The sequence below is a fragment of the Falco rusticolus genome, chromosome 2 (genome assembly GCF_015220075.1).
Source record: "Falco rusticolus isolate bFalRus1 chromosome 2, bFalRus1.pri, whole genome shotgun sequence".
Taxonomy (NCBI): domain Eukaryota; kingdom Metazoa; phylum Chordata; class Aves; order Falconiformes; family Falconidae; genus Falco; species Falco rusticolus.
Window position 1 is genome coordinate 68,637,929 of NC_051188.1, and position 24,435 is coordinate 68,662,363.

Here is a 24,435-nt window from a genome sequence, read left to right on the forward strand (position 1 = left end):
TGTCATCAGGTGACCTTCATAATGCTTATAATGCTTATACTACTATAACACTTTATTGCCATCTGAGTCCTTGCTACAAAATCCAACCAGCTACTGAGAGCTCCTTGAATTGATGATAGCATCACAAACCACCCTGCCCCAGCCATTCTTGCTAATTTCTTTAAACACTTTCTGCAAAGTCTCATCTTCACCATTAGTTCTGGAACTCAGAATCATTTTGCCTGAGCCACGGCAAGATTTTTTATTTGGCTGCATTTATTATTAATATTAACGTTAATAGTAAGATTATTCATATTAATATTATTTTAATACAGGCATTAATCCAAGTACAAAGTTTTGCTCCACAGAGATTTTGGCAAAGGTGCTAGATAGACTTTGAGACCACCCATCACTTCCATTTTGCAAACACTCTTCAACTTACAAACTGTATGGCTGTAGATTAATTAAGAAAGGGGAAAAAAATAAGAAAAGAAAAAAAAAAGCTACACACCAGCAGGGAAAAGAGGGTTTGCAAGGTCCCTTGGGGCGTGGGCACACAATCCAAGGCAAGGATTGGGGGCTGATCATTTCAGGTAGCAGAAGACACTGCCTGTGAAATGGGATTCCCAAATCATCAGAGCCAGGGAGAACATGCCAGTGCTTCCTTCTCCCAGGAATGCTGTGACATTTTCATATAGTCTTCATGATGCACCTGACTGCTCCCCTCTGATGGCAGCCCTGAGGCAAGTCTTCTTCAAGGGCTCCAAGACTACTGAACCTGTCCATCTGCAGACTAGGGACCTACAAACACTTCAACATCCCAGACCCCAAGATTTTCTCACCATGTGACCATTAGATCTATTTGTTCCCAGCCCAGTGGGCTAGATATTTAAATTAGGCAAAAAAATATCCATACTTCATCACATCAACTGAGCTGTGCTGCTCTCAATTGCCTGGGGAGCATGTGGTTGGTAATGGTGTTCCAGCCATTACGCATGGCTGATCTGCTGGAATGCAGATCCCAGATGAAGTGGTCTCCATTCAGAGTCTTCTTGGAATAACCAATGGGAAGTGTTGTTCAACATAAAGCAGTCAGATCTAATTGACACATGCTGCAGGCTGATAAACACAGCTCTACAGAGGACAACTCCCCATTTCCCAATTAATTCTGAGTTCCCAATTAAATCTGAATTAACAGATGTATGGACTCAAAGGCAAAAAAAAAAATATCTCATTTTCCACTAAATTCCCCACTAGCTCCTACAAAAGTATGGGGAAAGCACTAAAAATAATAATTACAGTATAATTCAGAACAGCAGTCATCAGAATATTATTTTTTTTACTACCTCTTGGTGTGTTTTTTCTTAGTATTGTGGCTTGGCACTATTAGCAACAGAACTTCACTACGGTCTTCTATGAAGAGTGGCTTTTTTTAAAAGGGGAGTGCTTCAGTCTCAGGCATCACTAGATGGAGACGTTGCACAGCACAATGCCAGCACAGCTCACTGCTGCAAGGTTTCAGGATCCCCACAGTCACCTCTTATGGCAGATGTTATTACTCCCTCACCAGCCATCACCCTGGGACTCCTGATCTTTCCTGTCCTCAGTTGTCTACTGTCTTGGATGTAATCCTTTCCGCAATAATATGCCAGTTCATCTCCTCATCTGGGTATGCAACTAACTTTACAACCTTACCCTCCAAAAATGTCAAGTGCACCAAAGTTAGTGGTTTTTAAAAAATGACAGCAGACGGTGCTAGCACACTCTTGGCTCATTTAAATACATACATGTACCAAGCCATTCAAATCTAGGCTGAGGAGACATATTTTTACGAAAAACTTGGCTTTTCTTGCAGAAGTCAGCATGTGGTCTATTCTCTTCCCTCTCTGAGGAGAGCTAAGTCCCATTTACTTTAAAAATACAGGAATTGGAGCCAGATATCAAGCAGAACCAGATGTCATGACCCAGAAGACAGCATACACGGATGGTAGGGGGACATATGGCACACAAGTTCTTTCCCACTGTGAGTGTCCCTGTCAAGACAGCTCTTTAGCTTTTTCACTGTTTGTTCCTGTAGGCAATATGTAGGGGAGTTAACTGCCAATTTTTTTTCCTGTTTTAAAGGGACAGATAACTTATTTTTTGTAACTCCCAAACACCCTGCTTATTTGCCATTTCAGAAGTAGAATTTATAACCTCCTCCTGCAACTTCCTTACCCCTACAAAGATGCATTTGTCCTGCCGCTTCTCCTACAAGTCATTTGAAATAATGTGGTTGTGTCACACCATACCCAGGAAGTACACACCTAGCTGATACAGTCTGAGTGTGCTTCCCTAGGAGTGAGAGGTAAGGTAAGAGTACATACATCAAATTATTTGCAAATCCAATTGCTTGTCCAAGTCACTCACTTCCACGACACAAAATGCATATTTGAAAAATAGAAAACAAACAAACAAACAGTATGGATATTACAAACAATATGCCCAAAGAGAGAAAAAATACCTTCTTGAGAATTTGAACGTGGCCCTTCCTATGTTTCAGGGAGTTTGTATATATTCACAGTATATAAACCAAAGTATATAAGAAAGTGCAAAAGATCAAGATCAGCATTAGAAATTGGAGGGACAAGGTGGCACTGGGGTGTGGGGGGTGTTACCATGGACAATGCAGGAAAAAGAAGCACTCCCCCCATACGTATTGCTGGTGAGATAAGGGAAAGAGAGAACACAGATTTTAATAATTGCCAACAGAAATAAAGTCCATCAGAGAAAATGCTTAGTGGGAAAAAAATAAATTCTAATGAGACAGTGTTCAAAGTTCTCCTTCTACTACAGCTACTGCTGTGCTCACAAAAAATTTAGGGCAAGATCAAATGAGTAGCTGGGGGCAAAAATGAACTAGAAAAAGAATTTGCACAGCTCAGTCACCTGATCTGGAGCAGCAATTCAAAACCAACATTTCTGGTGCAGAAAATTCACCTTAATTACTTGTGAGCTTTCTACCTTTCTTCAGGGTGACTGTTCTCCTGACAGTCACTGTCATTGCCAAGCAGAGCTCTAGCTCCAGCTGTAATGCCACAGTGACTGGGGTGCTCTCTCAGAGGAAGTCACACTTTTTAACTGTGCCCCCTGATTCCCAGCAGACCACAGAGTCCTTTTTGCAATTAATTTAAACATGGGAAGCAATCTTAGAGTGGGCCGAAGACACAAATGGTTTGTACTAATTTCTAGCTCACTTTCAGTAACTAATGTTCAGTTTGTCTCAACAAATGCATCAAGTCCTGGTTAACATTATCCCATCTTAAAAGACAACAAAGCATACACGTCAAGTGGTATATTTTGCCTTTACTCTCAGGAATAACAAGTGTAGGGATGACAGGAGGAAACCGTTGCTCCTGTGTTTGTGCATTCTAGCATCTATGACTAAACCAGACCCCTGGGAGTATTGTTAGGTAGCAAAGCTGCTAGCCACTGGTTTTACTTACATGTATTATGAAGCTCTACAGTGTAATATATCCTTAATTATTTCTAGGAATTTCTCTCCTTAGCTCAGATATTATATACATCAACTGTATTCTGCTTTCTTCATCTTCAAGCTAACTGCAGCTATGGAAGGAGGTATAGTAGTTAAAATACTACAGCATCTGAACAAAAGGCAGAATAGGCTTCCCCCTCTGCAGAAGTTCAAGACACCAAGATAAAGGGGAAATGTAAAATCACCTTTGTGCTCTTCTACCTTCTAGGATGCAATAGAGAAGTAAATTAAAAGGAACAAAAGAAAAAGTTAGTCAGGGTCATCCTGTCTGGGGCCATTGTATAGTCTCCACTGGGTTGTAAGAACTTGGTTTAGGTTTGGGCTCAGAGCACATGCTCCTCCCCATCACATAAGCCTTTATCCAGGAATTAATAGCATCACAGATGTGTACATTAAAACATGAAACAGGCCGTATATCAGCACCAGCTGCCATAAAGGTGAAAAAGTGGGATATGGGAGGAAAATTATGAAAAGAGTAGTCTCCCAGGAAAAAACCACAGTATGTTTGGAAAGACACAGTGGAATTAGAAAATTCGAAACAAGTTAATCAGAAAGCAAGAAAGAAGAGGGGCAATCTGGAGTGCCAAATAAATTGACAGGAACAAGCCAACAGAAGAAATATCATATAATTATGGCTGAAAAGAAAAAAAAATGGTGTAGAGAATGCTTTCAGTGTATCTTACACCACATACCATTTAGACTGTTTTCTCTGTCAGCATAGACAGACAATAAACTGAAATATATCTGCTACATCATGGTGAAAAAATACTTTTTTACAGATAACATTGCATTTGCTTTTTCCTTCTGAAGCTATCAAGTTTCCAGAAGCAGACCTCTTGCCAAATAATCATTTGTGGAGGGTTTTTTAATAAAGAGCACTCAGCACATCTGTCTCTATGGGGTTTATTTTATTATAACACAAAAAGTGGTGTGGTTTTCTATGTGACTTGCAAAAAAATAGTTTCCAAGGCAAGAAGACAGAGACAAAATTCAGCTTCAAGATAAAATCCCATGATAAAAGGATAAGCCACTTCATGTTGTGCTACATTCAAGTAGTTAGCTAACAATTAACCATAATAACTGAAACCTTTCTCCCACACTCATTTTCACACAAGAATACTAAAATGCCTACATAATCATACTAAATGTGGTTGTTTAAAAAAGTATCAGGTAGATAAATGCTGACTCACAATTATCTGTCTTCACTTAAAAGTCCTTAGGAGTCTCCTTTAGTGGGAAAATTATTATCTTGAATATTGTAGCAAGCCTCTGAAAAGAACTATGAAAAAAGTGGCCAGAAATTGTAACAGCACATTCACAGAGGAAACAAAAAATACCAGCAGAACTCCATGCAAATCAGTATACTTATATGGAGTACTGCAAATCCTAGAGTTATTGGTATTTTTTTTATTTCAAAGCATATGAAATTAGGATGTTGGAAAAAAATACCTACCACAGTTTCAACCTCTTTATTATTTCTCTCATTTTATATGGAAAACAAGGGTTCTATTTTTAAACACAAGTAGAAAAAAAAACAACTTTGAAGGAAAGTGTAATTTTCAACACACTTCTGACCAAGTATAAGTCTAAACAGAGTGTAAAAATTTGCCAATAAGGATTACCTAAACTCTCTAGGTTCCTACAGTTATTTTTTAAAGATACTAGCCTAAGTGTTCTGCATTTCCAAGGAACACTGACTGAACATCTACTAGAACAATAGTACCTCACCTGATGGATCTATCATGTTCTCAATTTTCATGGCAACATCTCAGAAGTCGTCTCTTGTGAATGGAGGCTGTGGAAAATTACAAAGCTGTGAACACCACAACCAGGAGGATGAGACACTGCTCATAAGAAATATTTGCTAGACCTTCTCAAAGAAAAAGGTACCATGAAATGCTATCGCAAATCTTTCATTTAAAATATATGTTCTGCTCCTGGACCTTGCTTTCTCTCCCAACAATACAGCCCAACAAAAAGCATATTCTATAGCATACACACTTGTGAGAACCAGCTGAAAGCAATTCAGTGACAAATGTTATCCTGCCAATAAAGGTAATGTAAGAACCTACTTAACTTCAGAGAAGAACAAAAAAAGCAAGCAGAATTCACATTTGCATCCAAATGATGCCCTTCAAGGCTGGAGTGTGAAAACTCTTGCCACTTCAGACCACCTTGAAAAGGAAGAACTGCACACAGAACAACAGATTGGGACCCAGAAATAACAAGCTACTCCCAAGCAGGTTGACATAGGACATGCCTCTTTTTTTCTTGCAGAAGTAGATGAGATATTATTTCTTGCCATTAGCACCTGGTTAGGTTTCAGAACTGGCCATTTTCCACTCTCTCCAGGATACCCATCCCAAGCACAGTCCTTTGACAGATTCTCCGTGAATTTCTGTGTTTGTAGTTAGTACAGTTGAGACATGGAATGGGAGCATCTGGTTTCCAGAGTAGCAGCACAGTCTAGAAAGCTTCCAGTTTGCATGAAATCTGAAATATTTTCAGTTTCCTGACCATTTCAAGAGACTAAGTTTAGAAAACACCCCATAAACCAGATACCACAGAATTATTCAATAAATGTGTAAAAAGCCACAGATTCCATTCCATTTGCTGAACACATTTAGTACCAACTGTTCAGCTAAAACACGCTTAATGTTGTGAGGAGTTTTAAATATACCTATGTCATGTGTTTCCTCAACCCCTTCAGGAATCAAGGATAAGGTCTGCTGCTCAGGAGGGCACCCCAAAGCAGATTCTTGCAGTAATGAGGAAGTCAGACAATCATGGAGAAGCAACAAGAAGAACAGAATTACTAGGAAAATGCTGACAACAGACAGATTTTTTAATTTATCAACTGCAGTTTCAATTTTTTAAAAAGTGGACTTCTCAGCTGCTTCTTCAGTGGATATTACATTTATAGGACCATTAATATTACAGGACCATGCCTATTTAATAGTTTACCACCATCAACAACATGTACCTCTTGTATCTAACACAACAAATTGTGTCACTATCCAAAACCCAGAACAGAAATAAAGCTGGACAGTTTTTCTTTTAGGGTGTAATTTGGGGAAGGGATGAGTAGGTTTTACTCCTTGAAGAAAACACTTACTTTGTAATATAAAGAGTTTGTGTAAAAAACCCACACATTTCAGAATTACCTTCTCAGTATTATTTTAATAAGTGCATTTTAACTTCCCTTTGCTGCAGAATTGTTCCAAGTTAGGGGCAAACAACACATTTCAGAAGAAGATACCTTTTTCCTGGATGGCATTTGATAACGCACATTTTTCCAGAATTTTGTATTTGCTGAACAGGATTTCTCTGAGAAGTCCCCTTTCCATTGGATAGCTCCATGTTTTTGCTTAACGTATCTGATTGATTCCGGCATGCTTGTGTAGTCCTGTATTTCATCCATTTCTATAAGAATCACTTGAATCCCATCACGGATGAGAGCATTATACATAGCTAGTTGTTGTTCAGCAGTGTCTTCTAACAGGCAGCAACTAGATGTTTCTGATCCCAAAATAATCATCAGTCTTCTGCTTTGCTTAAGGGTTTCATCAGCAACACTGACCACAGCTGTAAGTAATGAAGGAACGATCAATCAAAGTTTGCACAGAAACTTTGCAACTGATGTAAAGCATTTCTTCATTTTAAGATTGCAGATATATGGACCAGTGGCTGGCTCAGAGGACTGGTAAATTTAAGATCTCCACATTCATGATTTATGATCCATTGCATGAAATTACTGAAATTCAGTCCCCAGGAGCAGATATCATTCAAAAAACGCTCAACAATGTTAATATTGCTGCTAAATCCTCATTTATTCATCACTAAAATAAAGGCCAGGCCCTCATAATATCAGAACAGGATTTGTGGTAAGAAACCAGAAGATTTTAAAATAAAGAAATTGTTCATTGGATAAATTGATAAATTATCCATTAAAAATGAACAATTAAGCTTTGTTTTCCCAAAATAGGCATTTTTAAACTGTATATCTCATCTTCTAACCCAAGAACAATGTGTCAAAAGACAACCTATTAACTCTACTAATTAAAGTATACCTTCTCCTGGTAAATCATCTCTTCCCAATATAAAGAGATTATATCCACACTGTTGTTCTAAAACATCAGGGAGTATTCTACGAACAAAGGTTTCCAGACGATAGAAACTTCTGCCTCCACTGCTTTGTGCGTACAGGACATATGCATCATATATTTTCCCATCTAAAACAAACACAAATGTTTCTATTAAAAAAAAAAATATCTATAACACAGCAACGTGCCTTTATTTCAAAGTTTTATTTTGGACTGTTTAAAAATAGTGATGAGGGGCTGATTCACCCAACTGACAGAATAATGTCAAAGCACTAAAATGCCCTGCAAATCAAAAGATAGGTGATCAGCCACAGAACCAGACTTCTTTTCCCACCATGGGGAGGGATATGCACAAGCAAGCTGGATGCAAGACCCTGGACCTGCAGAAGGAAGCCTCCAACCCCACAGGTGCTATGATAACGTGTCCTCTTGCAGGACTTTCCTCACCACCTCTCCTGAAATAAACTCAACAGCAGTTATCTCCACTTCCGACTAACCACAAGAGTGGGTGGAAAATGGCAATTCTTTCTTCTTTTTCTTTTTTTTCCTTTGTTCTCCATTAGAATTCTGGTAAAGTGTTCTGGGGAAACTGAACTTTTAACCAGAAGTTGAAATAACTTTTCTGTGAAAATGTTTAGAATAGCCATGAGAAAAAATTACTACTATTTCAATGCACATAGCCCATTTACTTTCAAGCTATGGGGAACTTCAGACAGTCTAATTCTGAGCACTGCCACACAAAAGATCTATAATGTTGCATTTATTCCAATTTTTTCACACCTGTCCAATGTATTAGTCTACACCACAGCAATCAAAACACATAAGAAAAATCACAGAATACAGAACAAGTAGTATTTTTTCTCTTCAGCATGTAAACATCAAAACTGACAGGATTTTAGAGAAGTGTTGGGTAAAAGAGAGAAGTTGCAAAAAAAAAAAAAGGAAACCAACGAAATTAATCTCTGAGAAAATGAGTGTCTCATTTTCCATATAAATATTTAATGCATGTCTTTAAACAGCTAGTTTACAGGATGCAGCTCTGCTGACACCTATTGATCATCATCAGAGTGACCATAAATCTACATGTAAAATACTTTACAGAAAAGCAAAGAGTAGCATGTAAATTTAGGAATAACCTGGAGTTCTTTTTGACCTATCTCACCACCACTACCTTCAATATTATGTATTGTTTATTACCTCTTCTATGATTATATTTTTTACGCATATGACTGAAAAAGAATCCCCCAAAAAAAACATTTTTGTGCATTTCTGAAAATTCCTCAAGGTAATTCCACATACATTCTACTAAACAATCACGTTGTTTAGAAGTAGTGGCAAATGAAAAAAATCAATAGTTTTTTTTTTATAGAAACTAACATACCTGGTCACATTTACATACCTTCCTTACTTCTAAAGGCACAGACAGAATTACGGTACCAAAGCACCAGCTCAATCTTGAAAATGTTGTAGATTATTAAAGTAGTAAATGTTAAAATTAACAGAGAGACAAGCCCTCCAGTCAGCCATCTTTGTATATTAGGAACTGCACAAAAAAAAATAAGAAGATTGCTTTTTAAATATTGAATTTGTCAAAATCTGATCTTTCATACAAATGTAATACAGATTTGAGTATCGTATTTTCCACTTCTATTTACCTATTTTTCTAATAAGGATAAATACACTACTACAGCAATTCCTTCCCTATGCAGAGGTACATGCATATGTACTGCAAACTGTAAGCCATCTGTCTTCTATGAACACAATGTATAGGCACTTGGTATCAAAACCCGTTCTAGGGAAGTCAAGGCAAAGACAGGCTGAAAAAATAACAGTATTTCTTACCTCTGTGTTTTAACATAATATAGGACGCAACTTGCCCAAAGGCATTTGAAGCCTGACATATAAACGGGTGTTCATAATCTTCACTATTCACTTCTGAAATTATGAGCTTCACAGAATTCATAGGGCGTCCATCGTAAGAAGTTTCCTCCCTATCCAAAAGGCAACAAACAGAGCCATAAAACCACAGCCCTTTCTGGAATGACTTCATCACTAACAGCTGCAGCATGACAATGGTTGTTTCTACAAGACTGTTATCTTACCTGGAGCTGTGCTTCCCCAAAGGAATATAAGGTTTCTATAGCTCAAAGTACAAAAATACACCTTACAAACCTAAGCAAACCCCTGTTATGGGCCTCCCAGCCCCTCCACGAGCAGGCGAAGAGAGAGAAATTCAACAATGTGATACAACACAGAGTGAGGCCCTGGTTCAAGGTGTCATCTTGCAGTAAGCCGCTCTGGGACAGGGAGGGCATCAAAAGAGGTGACCAGCAGCAGACACCACCAGCTCACAGTGCGAGTGCAGCTGCAGGGAGTGGAGTATCCACTGTTGCTTCACCCCATGGATCAGAACCGACTTGTAACAGCTGAAGTGTCAGGCTACACCATTAGGAGACACAGATTATCCCACACACATTGTACAAGGGCACAAAAGTGCTCATGATGCTGCACATTTAGTCACGTGTACTGTGATGTGTGACTGATGTGTGAACTAAACAACTTTTTAACCACCATTTAAAATGCAAAATAAAAGCTTGAAATATATCATAAAGGGCATATATAGGACAACATGGATCACTTTCTAAGCAAAAAGTTACAGTAATTTGAACACTAACAAAGAATGAATGAATGAACATTACTAATGCAAATGACTAATTGTTGCAAAGATGATCGTTAAAGTGCTAGAAAGTACAAAAAATAACATTACTTTTATGATATCAATTCAGTGACCATGTGCCTCTGCATTATAGCCCAATTGTTTATGGCATTACAACTCTTCATGACAGTAAAATACATTACTTTTGTATAGGGTTTTGTCTCGGTGAACACTCAATTCAGCATTTTATTTCCCCCTTTGTTTTATGATGAGAACTTATTTCTCACTTTATTCTTACTTTGACAATATCATTCTCATTTCTCCATCAGTTTCTTGGTCATAGATTGTGATAATTTTTAAAAAATTCTCAAGCACTATTTTTTTCATAGCACCACCATGAGATGAGGACTGCCAAAAAAACCTTCAATTTTTAGTTCCCAAGCTGTCATACCTATGAAAATTTCAGATCGCCTCCTGCCCCAATTTTAGTTGCTTTTCCAAGTCAGGTCTAGTTTCTTCTCTCCATTTAACCTGCTTTTCACCTCCACCTTATCTCCCAGCTGCCCTTCTCATGCTTTACTCAATCCAAGTCCATTTTCCCTCCAGATTCCAACTCATCACTGGAAACCTGTCTCCCTTTTCTCCTTTCACACCACTAAGCTTCAGTACAATGTCCTCAGCCAAGTCTTCCATTTAGTTGTTCAGCTGATTGCAGTTACATTTCTCTAACTCAAGGCTCTTAAACCTTGTTTAAAGGTTTAGTCTTAATTTCTCCTGTAAAGCACAAGTTTGACCTTGCAACCTTTCAGAGAGGCAGATGTGAAGGGAAAGGAGAACGCAGAAGAGACAGTCTGAAGATCATATGCCTGAACACGCTAGATCCAACTGAAAAAGGCCTCTGTGAGGCCAGAGCCTGCTCAATAGAAACTGTATTACAATTATGAGAATGTAGGTCTACAGAATACCTTTTCCCAAGGCTGGAAATTAAGACAGATTTTTACAATGACCAAAAAAAGCACAATCACATGTGAAGTCCATGTGCCTGCAGTTCTACTTCAAATCAGAAAGTGAATTGAAAGAATTAAACATTAGTTTTTTAAAAGAAATCTATTTAAGCAAGTGAAAAATGTTGCTAAATATTTTAATGTCAAAGGGAGAAAGTTCCACTTTGGTTGCCAACACAATATTTTTCTAATCAGAAAATATACTTACTCATAGGGACTTGCAAAAATTCTGCTCATATGAAATACATCAATATACACACCATTGCCTGTCCAAAACACCTCATACCCATCAGCACCTGTTGTATTGCAATCCACTGTAACCTGTGAGCCTATAAAATTGTTACAAAGTGAGAAGTTAATTTCCATAAACTTATTAAAGTCTATACAATTCTATTCACAGACTCCCACACAGACCAGCTAACAATGGTCCCACGTCCTTTCAGAAAAGTTACTCTAACAGAGGGTCTATATACTCAGTGATGTGCAGGTTCAGAAAGAGACTGGTAGGATGGAAGAGGCTAAATCCAGGAAGAAGATGCCTCTCCCTGGGGCATCACTTTCCCTGCAGATTCAAAGATGGATCTGTTCTTAGAATCTCATCCAGAGTGATGGAAAGCAACCAATGTGACAGAGAATCATCTGGGTTCCCCACAATTTTCTTCCCATCCAAGAGATTTCCCTAGGACTTGGTAAGCAACATGCCCTGTCTCTTCCCCACTCACTCCCAAACACTCCTTCTTCAGGAGATCAACATAGAGAAACTGAGCTGGTCACTGAGCTAGTTTTTGTCCAAAAAAAACCCCAAAACCAGCGAACACCGAATATGCCACTCCTAGAGTACAACTTTTCATTACCATACAAAATCGTATTTTCTTACAGAGAAAACTACTTACCAAGCTGCACTTCAATGGAGTTGTTTCTTGGGTAAGATATTTCTGGGGGCTTTTTTGGTGGGCTCACTAACCAAAAGAAAGAAAATGCTTTTCAGAAAACCTGGGGCAGCTGCAGTCTATTCTATGCTTTACAATCAAAGAGTACAAAAGTACAAAGTACAACAAAAAAAAACCCCTGTCCTATGGACAAGTTTGTCAACAATTTTATAACAGACATCACTCAATGCTGATTGTCCTCTCAGGCAGTCATTACTTCTGACAAAAAGGTAAACTATTCTTTGCCCCACCACTTCCAAAACGTAGTGCCGCAAATCTCCACACACTCACGGTGGACTGGCTGATCCATGGCACAAACACCCTGTAATATTGCATGCACAGGTGCTGAGAAGGGTATGAGTAAATATCTATAGCATTACCCCTCTACAATCTGGACAGCACGTCACCCAGCACCCCACAGATGCAAACTGGAGCTGAATACTTTTAGATGGAGCCAAATATTTTAGAGTAAAATTCACCTATTTTAGACTTTTACTATTATAAAGGGGGGAAATTTCATTCCTATGCTGTAATTAATGGCCTTACAGTTCTTCCTACAGCACTATCCTAAGCAAGTACAACATCAGTGGCCCCTTTTAGATGTTTACATTAGGACTAGATATATGACACTGGGGAAAGCTTATTTTTCTCTCCAGGCTAAAAAGGGAGAGGAATCAACAGGTGGATATCTAGACACCTACCTTAGAAATGTCTCAACATGGCTAAATGAATGCCAGCCTGGAGGGTCCCTTAGTAAACACACATACCAGTTCCAGCTGTCTCAGGCAGCTGTAGGACGTTTTAGAATATTTCCTATCAGATACTCAAAGTTCAAGGAAGTTTCTCCAAGAGCACAGATTAGCAAAAAGAAATTCTAACTGATCTTGTTTGAACCCCCTAGAGAAGCACGCAGGATTGCCCCAGATATATCCTTACCTTCCACTTCTGAAAAATAGTCTGCACTATTCTTGGACCTCAAGTCACCCATTTTAATGTAGACTTCCTCAGCTGGAGTCTTTAAGAACAACTGAGCTGCCTTCAGTCATTTAAGGCAAAGGAGGGATATGATTTTGCTTCTACTGCGTAGTAGGAGCTGAAATTGCACTAAGAGAAAAGTTCTAGGGACTATTTTAAGACCAGAATTATCATTTCATCTGATCTGACCTTGTGTTCCTCATATTTTGTATATCCACATCATATACATATAACATTATATGAATATGATACATATTCATATAATACATATAAATACACATATATACATACATATGCATATCTATTTACACACAGATAAAACAGGCAAGCAAAAAACTAGACTACTAAATCATAATGCAATCTATTAGTAAACCGGAAAACGTCTTTCATCAGATGGAATGTAAAAACAGTACTGATATTTCATACATTGATATAGCACAGCCTTTTCAGTGATCCAGTATCTATTTCATAATGATGTGCTAGCAAAGGAGTTCACATTTTACAGCTAGGCCTTCTTTTTTTATTTTTCTGGTGTGCTGGTGGCCCCCTGTCATAAATCAAAGTCTACTGAACTAGACACACAATACCAGAGATCAACAGTTTTTGTGCTGAGGAACTTAAAACCAAAACCAGAAGAGACGGAGGTCTGAAGGAAACAGATAGGACATAGAGTCAAGGTACTGCTAAAATTTTGGTCTGGTTTAGTTTGTTGTTCTTGCATCAAGAGGACAATGTAAAAGAGAAAAGTAAGACAGGCAGGATAGAGAGTGCAGCTACGGCTACAGCAGAATGTATTGTGCTTACCAAGCCTTACAGGGCACCTGTTTAGGAACCTTGGTAGCTGGTCTGGGCAGCGATGCTTTGACATGCTGCAACTTTGAACAGGGGAATGAATCTTCAACACAGTGGCAACAACAGACAAAAATATATAAACTCTAAGCCAGCATTTCTTCCCCTCACATTTAGGAAAAAACTTGTGGCCCTAAGAATGTCTAGCCACAACTTTGGTCTGCTAGCTTTAGTCTTTAGAAGCTTGGAAAAAATTTTGGAGTCATTGTTATGAACACAAACACTGTGAAATTACCTGCTTACCTTCCACAGTCAGACTGATGTCTCGGGAAATGTTATATTGTTTTCCATTGTAGCCATATGTTGTTTCGCATGAGTAGTTTCCTTGATCATGGACAGTCACATTCAAAATGATAAGATCACTGTCTAAGAAGGCAAACCTTTTCCCTTCCAGCAGCTGGCAGTCCTAAACACGTGCAGAGAACTCTGTTAATTCATATCCCTACCTCTTTCCATGGTTTGTCTCTCTTTAATGCAACCTGAACTTTCAATGGACCACAGCACAAGGGTGGATGCCTTGCAGAGGCTGAGGAAGAGCAAGGGCAGTGGATTAAAAAGCAAACCAACACTTCATTTTTGTTAATTCAAAGATACTCCAGTTCATTTCCTATAGAAAACAACTTTCAGTATCAGAGAAGTAAGAAAGAGAAATGCAAGTATCAGTATTTATAAAAGTATTCATTAATGAAGAATCACTCAATAATTAGACTTAATTTTTTGAAGTACTTAAATACTTATGGTACCATATGGACTGTATGGGCATAAGGCAGGAATGCTGCAGAAAGGCACTACGTTCTTCTTTCAGAATGAAGCTTTAAATAAGCATGAACAATATGAAGTGGCATTTATTTAATGGAACAATATTGAGCACGTAAATGGATATGCCATTTCTCACAAATGACATACTAAATCTGCTTCCACACAACGGAAATTGAGGACAGCGTGTTTCGCTAGCAGGTAAGAAGATGCCACCTAGTGGATATGTGGCTCAACAGCTCTCCTACCTCCAAACTGAATTTTCACCCTGTTAATCAAAAAACCTGTATACACCTTTAAAAGATAAAAAGGCTTAATCCTCTTCCAATTTGTTTAGAAAGCATTTCTCCTATTTTCAATAAATCTTTCGTTTTCCTTCTACAATTCATAAACATCAGTGATTTATATCTTAAAGAATGGGACAAAACACAGCATTCTCACCTTATACCAACGAACAGGCTGAATATTCTTCTCATCCCTGAAATAGTCCAAGTGTGGGCACACAACTTTTGCAGACGACACTGTGAATATCACCTCCTCTACAGCAAATTTTTCATTTAAGCATAAACCATCAATCCTCTCAAAAACTGTTACTTTTGTACACATTTTCCTGGAGCTTGTTGAACTCCTGCAATTAATATAACATAATTAAACTAACCTATTTGGCATGTATTTTAACTAAAAAAATGTATGTTATTCTTTTTGGAGAAAAGAGGACAAGAATTTACAGTTTCTCTAATAGATTTACTTTTGCCTACTAGGAAAATGAACCAAAACTAGACTTACTTTCCGCAACCTAAAATTAGTTTTTGTGAATGCACTCTCCCTTCATTAGTATTTATCTTACACCAAAATTCTACGTGCTTTCAAAAAGTTATTCCCCTTGAAACTCATTTCTGTAACAGAGTAAATTTTTTAAAAAACTGTCACCTTATCACACATTCATAATCTCCAGAATCTTCTAAGATTGCAGGAAGAAACCAAATTAAATTCTTCTGCTGATGAATTCTAGAATGTTTGTCTCTAGGCACAGCTGTCTGGTTACCAACTTTATACCATGTTAAGTTGTAGTCTCCACTTTTCAAGCTCTTTTCCAGCGAACATCTAATAGCAAGAGGCTGCCCATCAGGCACAAGACTTTGCCTCAACATCACATCATAGGCTTCACATTTCTCTACAGGAAAGAGATAAACATTAAAGAAAACTTCAAACGCTAGAAGGATAAACTGAACTTATTTCTTGACTACATTTACAAAGTTCAGTGGAGTTTTCACCTCCATTCTCAAGTCTTCTACTAAAAATACAAATATAATCCCTTACCTTTACAGCTGAGGGTACTACTCACTGATATATAGTTATGCCCCTGAAATGAAATGCTGGTTTTTTGAATTTACAAGCTTTACACTCAGCAGAATCTCTTCATTTGCAGCAGACTTGTCATTTGTATGTTTTAATTCAGATGCAAATAACTAAAGCACTTGTATTCCTCCATTCTGTTTCATGTGCATGTACACAAACACAAATTTCACATTCAATGTCTTTATTTGTTAACTTAACTGTAGTCGAAGTCCTCAAGACAAGACTATGCTTTCAGTATCCAAAGGTCCTAAAAAGGACACTGAAGTTAAAGTTGCTGTTGCACAAATATTAAGTTTGCTATGGAAATGTCAACTCACCCTTCATTTTATGAGCATTTAGAGAGGAATTATTACAAGCACTTACCAATGAGCTCATTTGCTTTCCTCCTGACACAATGAGATTCATACGGAAAAAGAGCAACATCCTGAGATTTTTATTACTTTTTTTTTTTTTTTTTCAATATAACAAAAAAGGCACTAACTCTGGATACCATGGTCACATTCCTAAGTCAGTATTATATTTATCTAAAGTTCCTTGTTTTGTTAGAATATAAGAACAGCCACACAGAGTCATGTAAGTGTCTGTCTAGCCCAAAACCCTGTCTCTGTTAACAACCAGTAGCAAATGTTTAAGAAAAGAGAGTAGGACACCAAGTAATACTTTGCTTCCAGCCCCTTTCTTTCCTCTTATGTTCTGCACAAAAAAACATTCACTGGCTTTTATAATTTCTCTTGGTATCATATATTTCTTGTTTTGAGAAATGGCAAAGTAAACTTTCCCTCATCTGCCTAGTATTTACAATTTTATAGACCTCCATCGCATCCTGCCTCAGTCATCTCTTTACCTCAGAGTCCTCATTCATTTAATGACTTCTCAAATAGAAGCCATCCCTTATCATACATCACTGTCGCTCTTCAGATATAGTCATTCTAAGACAGAACGACCAGAACTGCAGACAGCTGAGGCACATTCACAATGGGGTTAAGGTGTAGCCTTAATGTTGTTTTCTGCTCCACTGCTTGCCAAAAATTCTTCTTTTCTGACCACCACAAATGACAGAGCTAATGCTTCCAGAAAGCACCCAAAGATGTCAGAGGAGAATTTTTCCCAGGTGGTTATTTACTAACTTAACACTCACGTCACACACATACAGTATACATGTTTCTGCTATACATGTATGACCCTTCCATGCCTCTCCACATCCATTTGATTTTACTTACTGACATTCTATCACTAAACTATTCAATATCCAGATACCCTCTTCATAAGTGAGCGTTAGTTTTGATCACCAAGGGATAATTTTGTACCATCCACAGTTCTCACCACCTCATTATAAATCTCTCGCAAATTACTTACCAAAACATTGAATTGCTGAGGTATCTGTATTGAATGCCCCCTAACTTTATGAAATGCTGTGGCCACAGGAACTGGTAACCCTTTTCTGATACTAAATGCTAATATTCTGAAATAGTGTGATTATTATTTTTTTTTACACACTTCTTGTCTCAGTTTCTCTGAAGTAGCCCTCCCCCAACGCCCTCTATTATTTCTATGGAGCAGGAAATAATTGTAAGGTACTCACATAGTTAAAGAGACAATAGAACAGTCTTCTATTGCAGGGAAGGGCAGCCACATAATCACCTTTCCATATGATTACTTACTTAGCCAAAAACCGGACTATCCAATGGATTTTTGAACCTTGCAGCTTGTCCATCCATGGGCAAAAAAAACCCCAAACAATAAACCCAAACCATTTCCAAACAAATGGCTTGCTAGAAACTCCAGGAATTGAAATTCATGAAGCTTTTCTTTTAACACCGTGACACCACTGCAAGATTCCAGTGGAATTACAAGATTATGACAGCAACTCATTTGAATCATCTGAAACGTTTTAAACATCAACTGGATCATTGGTTGACAGCTGAAGGGCAGAAACAAGCAGTTGCAACTGAGCAGCCTAGCAGTTTTACAAGAATCTGAATGTTACATTATTGTCAAAAGGATGTATTTTCCAGTATGAAAAAATCCTAAGGACACATTCTGTAAAGTTACAACTACAACTTATTTCATCAGTTTATACACTTGTGCTGCCACTCAGATAGACCTTGACAGGTTGAAGAGGTGGGCTGAGCAGAGCCTCATGAAGTTCAGCAAAGGGAAATGCAAAGTCCTGCATCTGGTGAGGAACGACCCCAGGCACCAGCACATGCTAGAGACCATTCAGCTGGAAAGCAGATCTGCAGAGAAGTACACTGGGGTCCTGGTGGGCAACAAACTGACCATGAGCCATCAATGCTCCCTCACAGCAAAGGCAGCTAACGGTATCCTGGGCTGCATTAGGACCTGCCAGTGGGTCGAGGAAGGTAATTCCTCCCCTCTACTCAGCACTGGTGAGGCCACATCTGGAGCAGTGCAGCCATTTCTGAGCTCCCCAGTACAAGACAGTCATGGATTTACTGGGGAAAGCCCAGCATAGGGCCATGAAGATGATTAAGGCAGTGAAGCACCTCTCACATAAGGAGAGAATGAAAAAGCAAGGACTGTTCAGCCTAGAGAAGAGGAGGCTTGGGGAGAGTGTAGGTGGATCTTATCTATGTGTGTGAATACCCAATGAGAGGGAATAAAGAAAAAAGTACCAGGCTAGAATTGTCCACTGACAGGACAAGAGGCCATGAGTTCAAATTGAAACACAAAAAACCCACATCTGAACACAAAAAACCACTTGTTTACTGTGAGGGTGATGAAATACTGGAACAAGTCGCCCAAAGAGGTCATGAAGTCTCCATTTGTGGATATTCAAAATCCAGCTGGACATGGTACTGGACAACCTGCTCTAGCTGACTCTCGTGGGGTCAGAGAGGTTGGACTAGGTATCTCAAGAGTTCCCTTCCAACCTGAATGATTATGTGATAAGGTAGTACATAAAATACTACATACTATATGTTTTATAGATTCCTGCTTTTCGGACTGTTTAAAAGAACTCATTGTCATGCACATAAATTTGTGATTTTCACAGAAGATTAGTACTGTGTGGAAAAAATAAATTTCAGAACAAGACCTTCCTTAGCCACCAATAAACTTACCCGCAATAATTAAAGACAGAAATGCTGCTGTGATATTACACAAAAACAATGTTTTTGCTGTCATGTTTCCCTGCAGAAATGGAAAGAAACCCTTCAATTAGTGGTTTCCAATATACGCTTCACAAAATTTAAAGTCAATGCTTGCATTACACAGTTAATACAACAATTACACAGTTAATACAGGAATTGTCTTTGGCTTGTTTTGAGTCTGTTACCTGCTTACCTGACAGATTCTAATTATTGTACCAGAAAGAAAAAAAAAAGTGAAAAAAAAAAGTGAACATTTCCTGTTCAGCTTGTCAAGCACTCAGGATTTGTTACATGGGCAGCACACTCCTGCCTCCCCAGTTCTTGCTTTCCCAAGCTACAGTCTTAGTCTCTTTAACTGTCCCTTAGATGGAATCTGATTTCATATTTCTGACCATCTCTGCCACCCTCTTCTGTATCATCCCCAGTTATGGTACAGCCTGTCTTGAGGAGGGGAGGGAAAAACAGAACTTGCATACAGTCTTCAAAACATAAGTGCACTACAGATTTATAAACTAAAACAATGATATTTTTTTTCCCCTTGGGTTTTTTTCCTAATGATTTCTAACTATCTATTTGTTCTTAGTACTACTGAGTATTGACCTGATACTTCCATGGGCCTGTGTAGTAAAATCCCAAGATGCCATCACTGAGTGTTAAAAACCAGGTAAACCCAGTCAGCTGCTGACCACACGATGTTAATATATGGCCCGTAATGTTTTAATTTTGAGTTTTATTTATATTTATCTACAATAAATTTCTTCTGCTATTATTACCCAGTTATTCACTATCATTACATCCTTCTGCCGCTCTGCAATGAACACCTCTGTGTTCTAGCCTGAATGGCTTTTTATTGTTGGCAAATTCTGCCACTGCAACTGTCTCCCTCTGTGTAGATCATTAAAAATATATGCTGAGCAGAAGAGAGTTGTTACTCTAGTAGTGATCTTCCTCCACCTGAAAAACTGAGCATTTATCTTCTAACTACTTATTTATACATGTGAGAATATATTATGGCAGTCTGGCTTCATTGCCAGCATCTGCTGAACAGCTTTTGTAAATTAAGATTGTATCAACCATGTCTTCTGTATCCAGTGTGTTCACATACAGATGTGCAATTCTAACACACTTTTAGTATTTCAGAGCCATGATTTCCCTTTAGAAAAGTCACTGTTGACTCCTTCCCTGCATAACTTGTAATCATTTCCACTGGTTCCGTTCTTTACAGCAGTTTCTACCCAGCTGCCTGCTGTGGATACCAGACTCACTGGTCTCTACTTTCCTGGCTCTCCTTTGATCACTTGGTGAGGTTACAGTAACATTTATCACTTTCTGATCTTTTGGTCCCAAAGGGGCTTCAAATGAGATGTTTACAAGAGAACACAAGAGTGAGTATCAGTTATGGTACTTTGTTACAGATAATTTCGTGCTATAACTGCCTTTTACTAACTTTCCAATTTGAGACAGATCCTTCCATGGAAGATTAACCATAAGAAAAAAGGTACTGGCACTGAAATTCATGCTCTTCCATGACAAACATGAATGCAAAAAATTCTTTTTTTTCCCCTCTTGCTATGTTCGTGTCTTCCCATAGCCTATGCCATAGGGTTGTTTAATACCTGAATGATCTATTGGCCCTCCGGACTCTTTGGCAGGCTTATCCCTAACATGTTTGAAGAAGGATCTATTAGTTGCATGCCTCTGACAAGTTGTTCTTTAACTTGGCTTGCCTTACTGCTTTTTTTTCTATTCTGCCTACCACAGTTTTTACAGCACTATGAAAGGACAAATGCAGTTATTAAAACTGAAGGATGAGCAGGAGGACCCTGTCCTGTTGTGAAGAATCTTCAGCTGATCACCAATTTCTGCAATAGTCAAAGATGGCACTTCCGGCTGCTATGTTTCACTTCACCAAACTGATTCAGAAGCATGCCATATATTGAGTCATCCACACTGCTTCTTGCCGTGCCTGCCTTCCTCCCCCTTCTCTTTCCTCCTCCCTTATTGCAACTTTCCGCTCAAATTACCAGGCAGGTCTTTTCTTGCCTAGCTGTAAAAAGGAGTTAAGACAAGAATGCTGAACATAAAAAGAAATACACAAAACTTTAAAGTCACTGGAAGGGGTTTATGTGTGTTTGTACAAAAGCTCCAACCTTCCTTACTAATTGTGACAGACAGTAACTCTTAAAATATCTAGTTTTCAATTTTAAAGACAATGAAAATATTATCATGGAAACAAAGGAAAAAACTGGGACTGAATAGACTTCACTTATGACCAGGTATTTTCTTTATGACTTCTCTGAATCACTGTTTTTTCATAAGATCCATTCTATTACAGCGTTACCTTATTCTAGCGTTCCATCTCAAATGTACTCTCTCAAGCATTTTGCCCCAGCAGTAGCGTCAATAAATGCAGCAGTAGTATTCTGACATGCTCTGAAGTGTTCCAGAATTTGTTTCTCTATAAATTCAGCGTTCTTTCTATCTACTTAAATTTGTAACTTGCCCTTTTGCCAACGTGGAAGACCCGCAAATATGTATAGTCCTGTGTAAAACCATACACATGAACTGCTCTGAGGAGACTCTTGACTTTCCACGATGAAAAAATTTCCATTTCTGTGGAAGGTATACCCAACAGCAAAATTAGGCTCTGCTCTATGCATGCATTCATGTAATTACTGATGAAAGTAACAAGCGTATGACTGTAGAGTCAAGTACAAATGCTTTTCCTACCACATTCAGCCACAATAAACAGCTAAATTTCTCCATTTGCTCAGTCATTTTGTCCAGATCTTGAGTCTGTGGAGTTTTATCACTCAGGATAGAATTCAGCTGGTATTATCTTTGCCCAAATTTCCCAGAGGGGAAAAAACTCCATCTATCTGAGGCCATGTCCATAAAGTTAAGTCCTGAAAAGAAATTTTTGTATAAATTTCAGATTAAAGAAATAAAAAAAAATTAAAAAGACCAGCGTCTGAACAAGATCTTCAATCACACACCTGAATTACAATTACAGCATCCCTGATAGCACACAGTAAAGCATAATTCTCATTAAGATCTGTCACTAAATCGGTACCGCCACCTTTCCCTCTGCTCTCTAATCCTTTAAAAGTTGATCTACTTAATACAAATAACAAAAACCTAAGCTCATCAGAACTTTGAAGAAACACGGCTTTCGCTAATTTTTGCACACTTGGGGCATATTTTTCTTTGAACGTCTTATTCAAAAAGATGGACAGATTACAACATGCAACAGTCATGTTCTCAGAATTGAGAGAAGTGACAGAAAGACCATCACACTATTTCTTTTATGTAAGTCCATGAACATTTTAAATCATAAAAGAAACATATTCAGATTACCTTAATTGCTTCTATTAACTGCACGGTACACCATGCCTCTTCAAAAGAGCTTTCTCAAGCCTCTCACTTTTGGTCTAGAAAGAATTATTATGACAAATACTCCTCCGTCGCCGAGGCACACGTAACGGGTGCCCAAGGACTGGGTCACCCGCGCCAGGGTGTAGCGGGCTGAGACTATCTGGGCAGCCGCTTCTCCGCGGGTGGCTGCCACCCCTCACCGGGTACGGCAGGAAATCACGTTTCACTGTCCATCACTTAAACCCTTACGCATTCCTGGCAATTCCCTTGGAAGGGGCTGGAGCCCCTCAGCGGTGCGGGAGCCGCGCTCCCAGCCCCCGGCCCGGCGCGCTGAGGCGACCCGGCAGGGCGCTGCCAGGGGACCCGCGGGGACAGCAGCGGACCTCGGAGAAGGGCGCTCGCACGCCTTCTCCCAGAAACCGAGCCGCGCCGCACGCACGGCCGGCAGGGGAAAACGCTGACCTTATAAAACAGATTATTTGACTCCCACTCCTAAACTGCCGCCAGCCCGGAGCTCTTGCTCTGAGCTCCCCCCCCCCCCCAGCCTCACGAACGGGATGCGGGGCAAGGCAGCACGGCCGGCGCGTCTCCGCCGTCCCCCCGGACCGTCCGGTGGAGAAAAGCGGCGCCCGCCGCACCCGACCGTCCGCCGCCGCGCTCGGCCACCCCGCGGATCTAGGCCCCCGCCCCCGCGGCCGCGAGGGAAGCGCCGCCGCCCCCCGCCTCACGGGCAGGCGGCCCGGCTCCCTCCGGACGGGCCGGCGCCCGGGGAGCCCCCGCCGCTGCCTACCTGCTGCGCGGCTGCCCGCCCGAGCGCGGGGCGGGGCGGGGCGGGGGGAGCCCCCGCTGCCACCTCCCAGACCGCCCGCCAGCCGCGGCCGGCGCTCGCCGCATCGCACGGGCAGCTCCGGCCGGCGCGGCCTCACCCTGCCCCGCCTGCCGCTTGCCGGCCTGGGAGCCCCCGCGACGGTGAGGCGGCCCCGCGGCTGGGCCGTGCCGTGCCGTGCCGAGCCGAGCCGAGCCGCTCCCCCCGCCCCGCCCCGGCGCAGGTGGCCCGGCGCGGGCCGTGCCGATCAAGCCGGGCTGTGAAACGGGAGGCGTCTGAGCAACGGCCGCCTTCTATTGAAAAAGGCAGGCGCGGGGGGAGCCTGCAGGAAATCCTCCGAGTAGGGATTGCAAGAGTTGGGGTGACTGACCTTTTGGTTTTGTTTCCGTTTGTATTTTTTTTCCAGTTACAGGCACCTGCAAACTTCCCTAGTTGAAGACAGCGTGTCACTGGAAGAGAAAGATCCCCTCAGGACTTGGAGGCTGGTGGCAGGAGGAGCATCCCAGGACATCAGCTGCTTTGTTTGCTTCTTCGTTGGGCTGCTTTAACAGCATGGTCTGAATTCCCCAGACTGCCACAGGTCACATAGGTACTTGGCTCTGAAGCTGGAACATACAGGCTTAGTCCATCTAGTGCTAAGTTTTTACCTGCAGACTTAACAGCTAGTAAGTAACCCTGACGTTTTTTAGTGGTTACTTAGCTTGTGGCCCCTCTGGGAATGGTATGTTCACTATGTTCTGGTGTTCCTGAGCTCTGTTTTGCTCGCACATCACAGCTGGAGTCAGAATTCTTCAAAGCAGAAGCTCTTCAGATGTAGACTGAAGGGACAGACTCGGACAAGGACGTTCTTAAGGTTGCATAGTCACTTGTTGACTTAACTACTAACTACTAGTAAGGTCGAGGAAAGCTCTTTCTTGGGTTCCTCCCAAAGTAGGCCGCAATCACTGACCTTTCAGAATTACCAAGGTAGATGTTG

The 24,435-nt window shown here is 40.1% G+C and overlaps 1 protein-coding gene across 3 annotated transcripts in view; it reads right to left on the bottom strand.

Annotated features, from left to right (window-relative positions):
• Window positions 1–23,646, bottom strand: part of LOC119143524 (interleukin-1 receptor type 1-like) — a 31,914-nt gene extending 8,268 nt beyond the window's left edge. Inside the window, exons 1-12 of one of the 3 annotated variants that reach the window (XM_037377876.1) lie at window positions 23,424–23,646; window positions 21,989–22,164; window positions 19,229–19,298; window positions 15,717–15,960; window positions 15,228–15,414; window positions 14,274–14,436; window positions 12,171–12,236; window positions 11,486–11,606; window positions 9,460–9,608; window positions 9,017–9,160; window positions 7,585–7,746; window positions 6,774–7,099 (exon numbers count right to left, since the gene is read on the bottom strand). In XM_037377876.1, coding sequence (XP_037233773.1) covers window positions 6,774–7,099; window positions 7,585–7,746; window positions 9,017–9,160; window positions 9,460–9,608; window positions 11,486–11,606; window positions 12,171–12,236; window positions 14,274–14,436; window positions 15,228–15,414; window positions 15,717–15,960; window positions 19,229–19,298; window positions 21,989–22,036 — 1,680 coding nt within the window. In that variant the 5' untranslated portion in view covers window positions 22,037–22,164; window positions 23,424–23,646. Of the gene's footprint in view, window positions 1–6,773; window positions 7,100–7,584; window positions 7,747–9,016; window positions 9,161–9,459; window positions 9,609–11,485; window positions 11,607–12,170; window positions 12,237–14,273; window positions 14,437–15,227; window positions 15,415–15,716; window positions 15,961–19,228; window positions 19,299–21,988; window positions 23,154–23,423 lie in introns of those variants that run through there. The other 2 variants (XM_037377875.1, XM_037377878.1) reach the window with 2 other exon arrangements.
• Window positions 23,647–24,435: the final 789 nt, after the last annotated feature.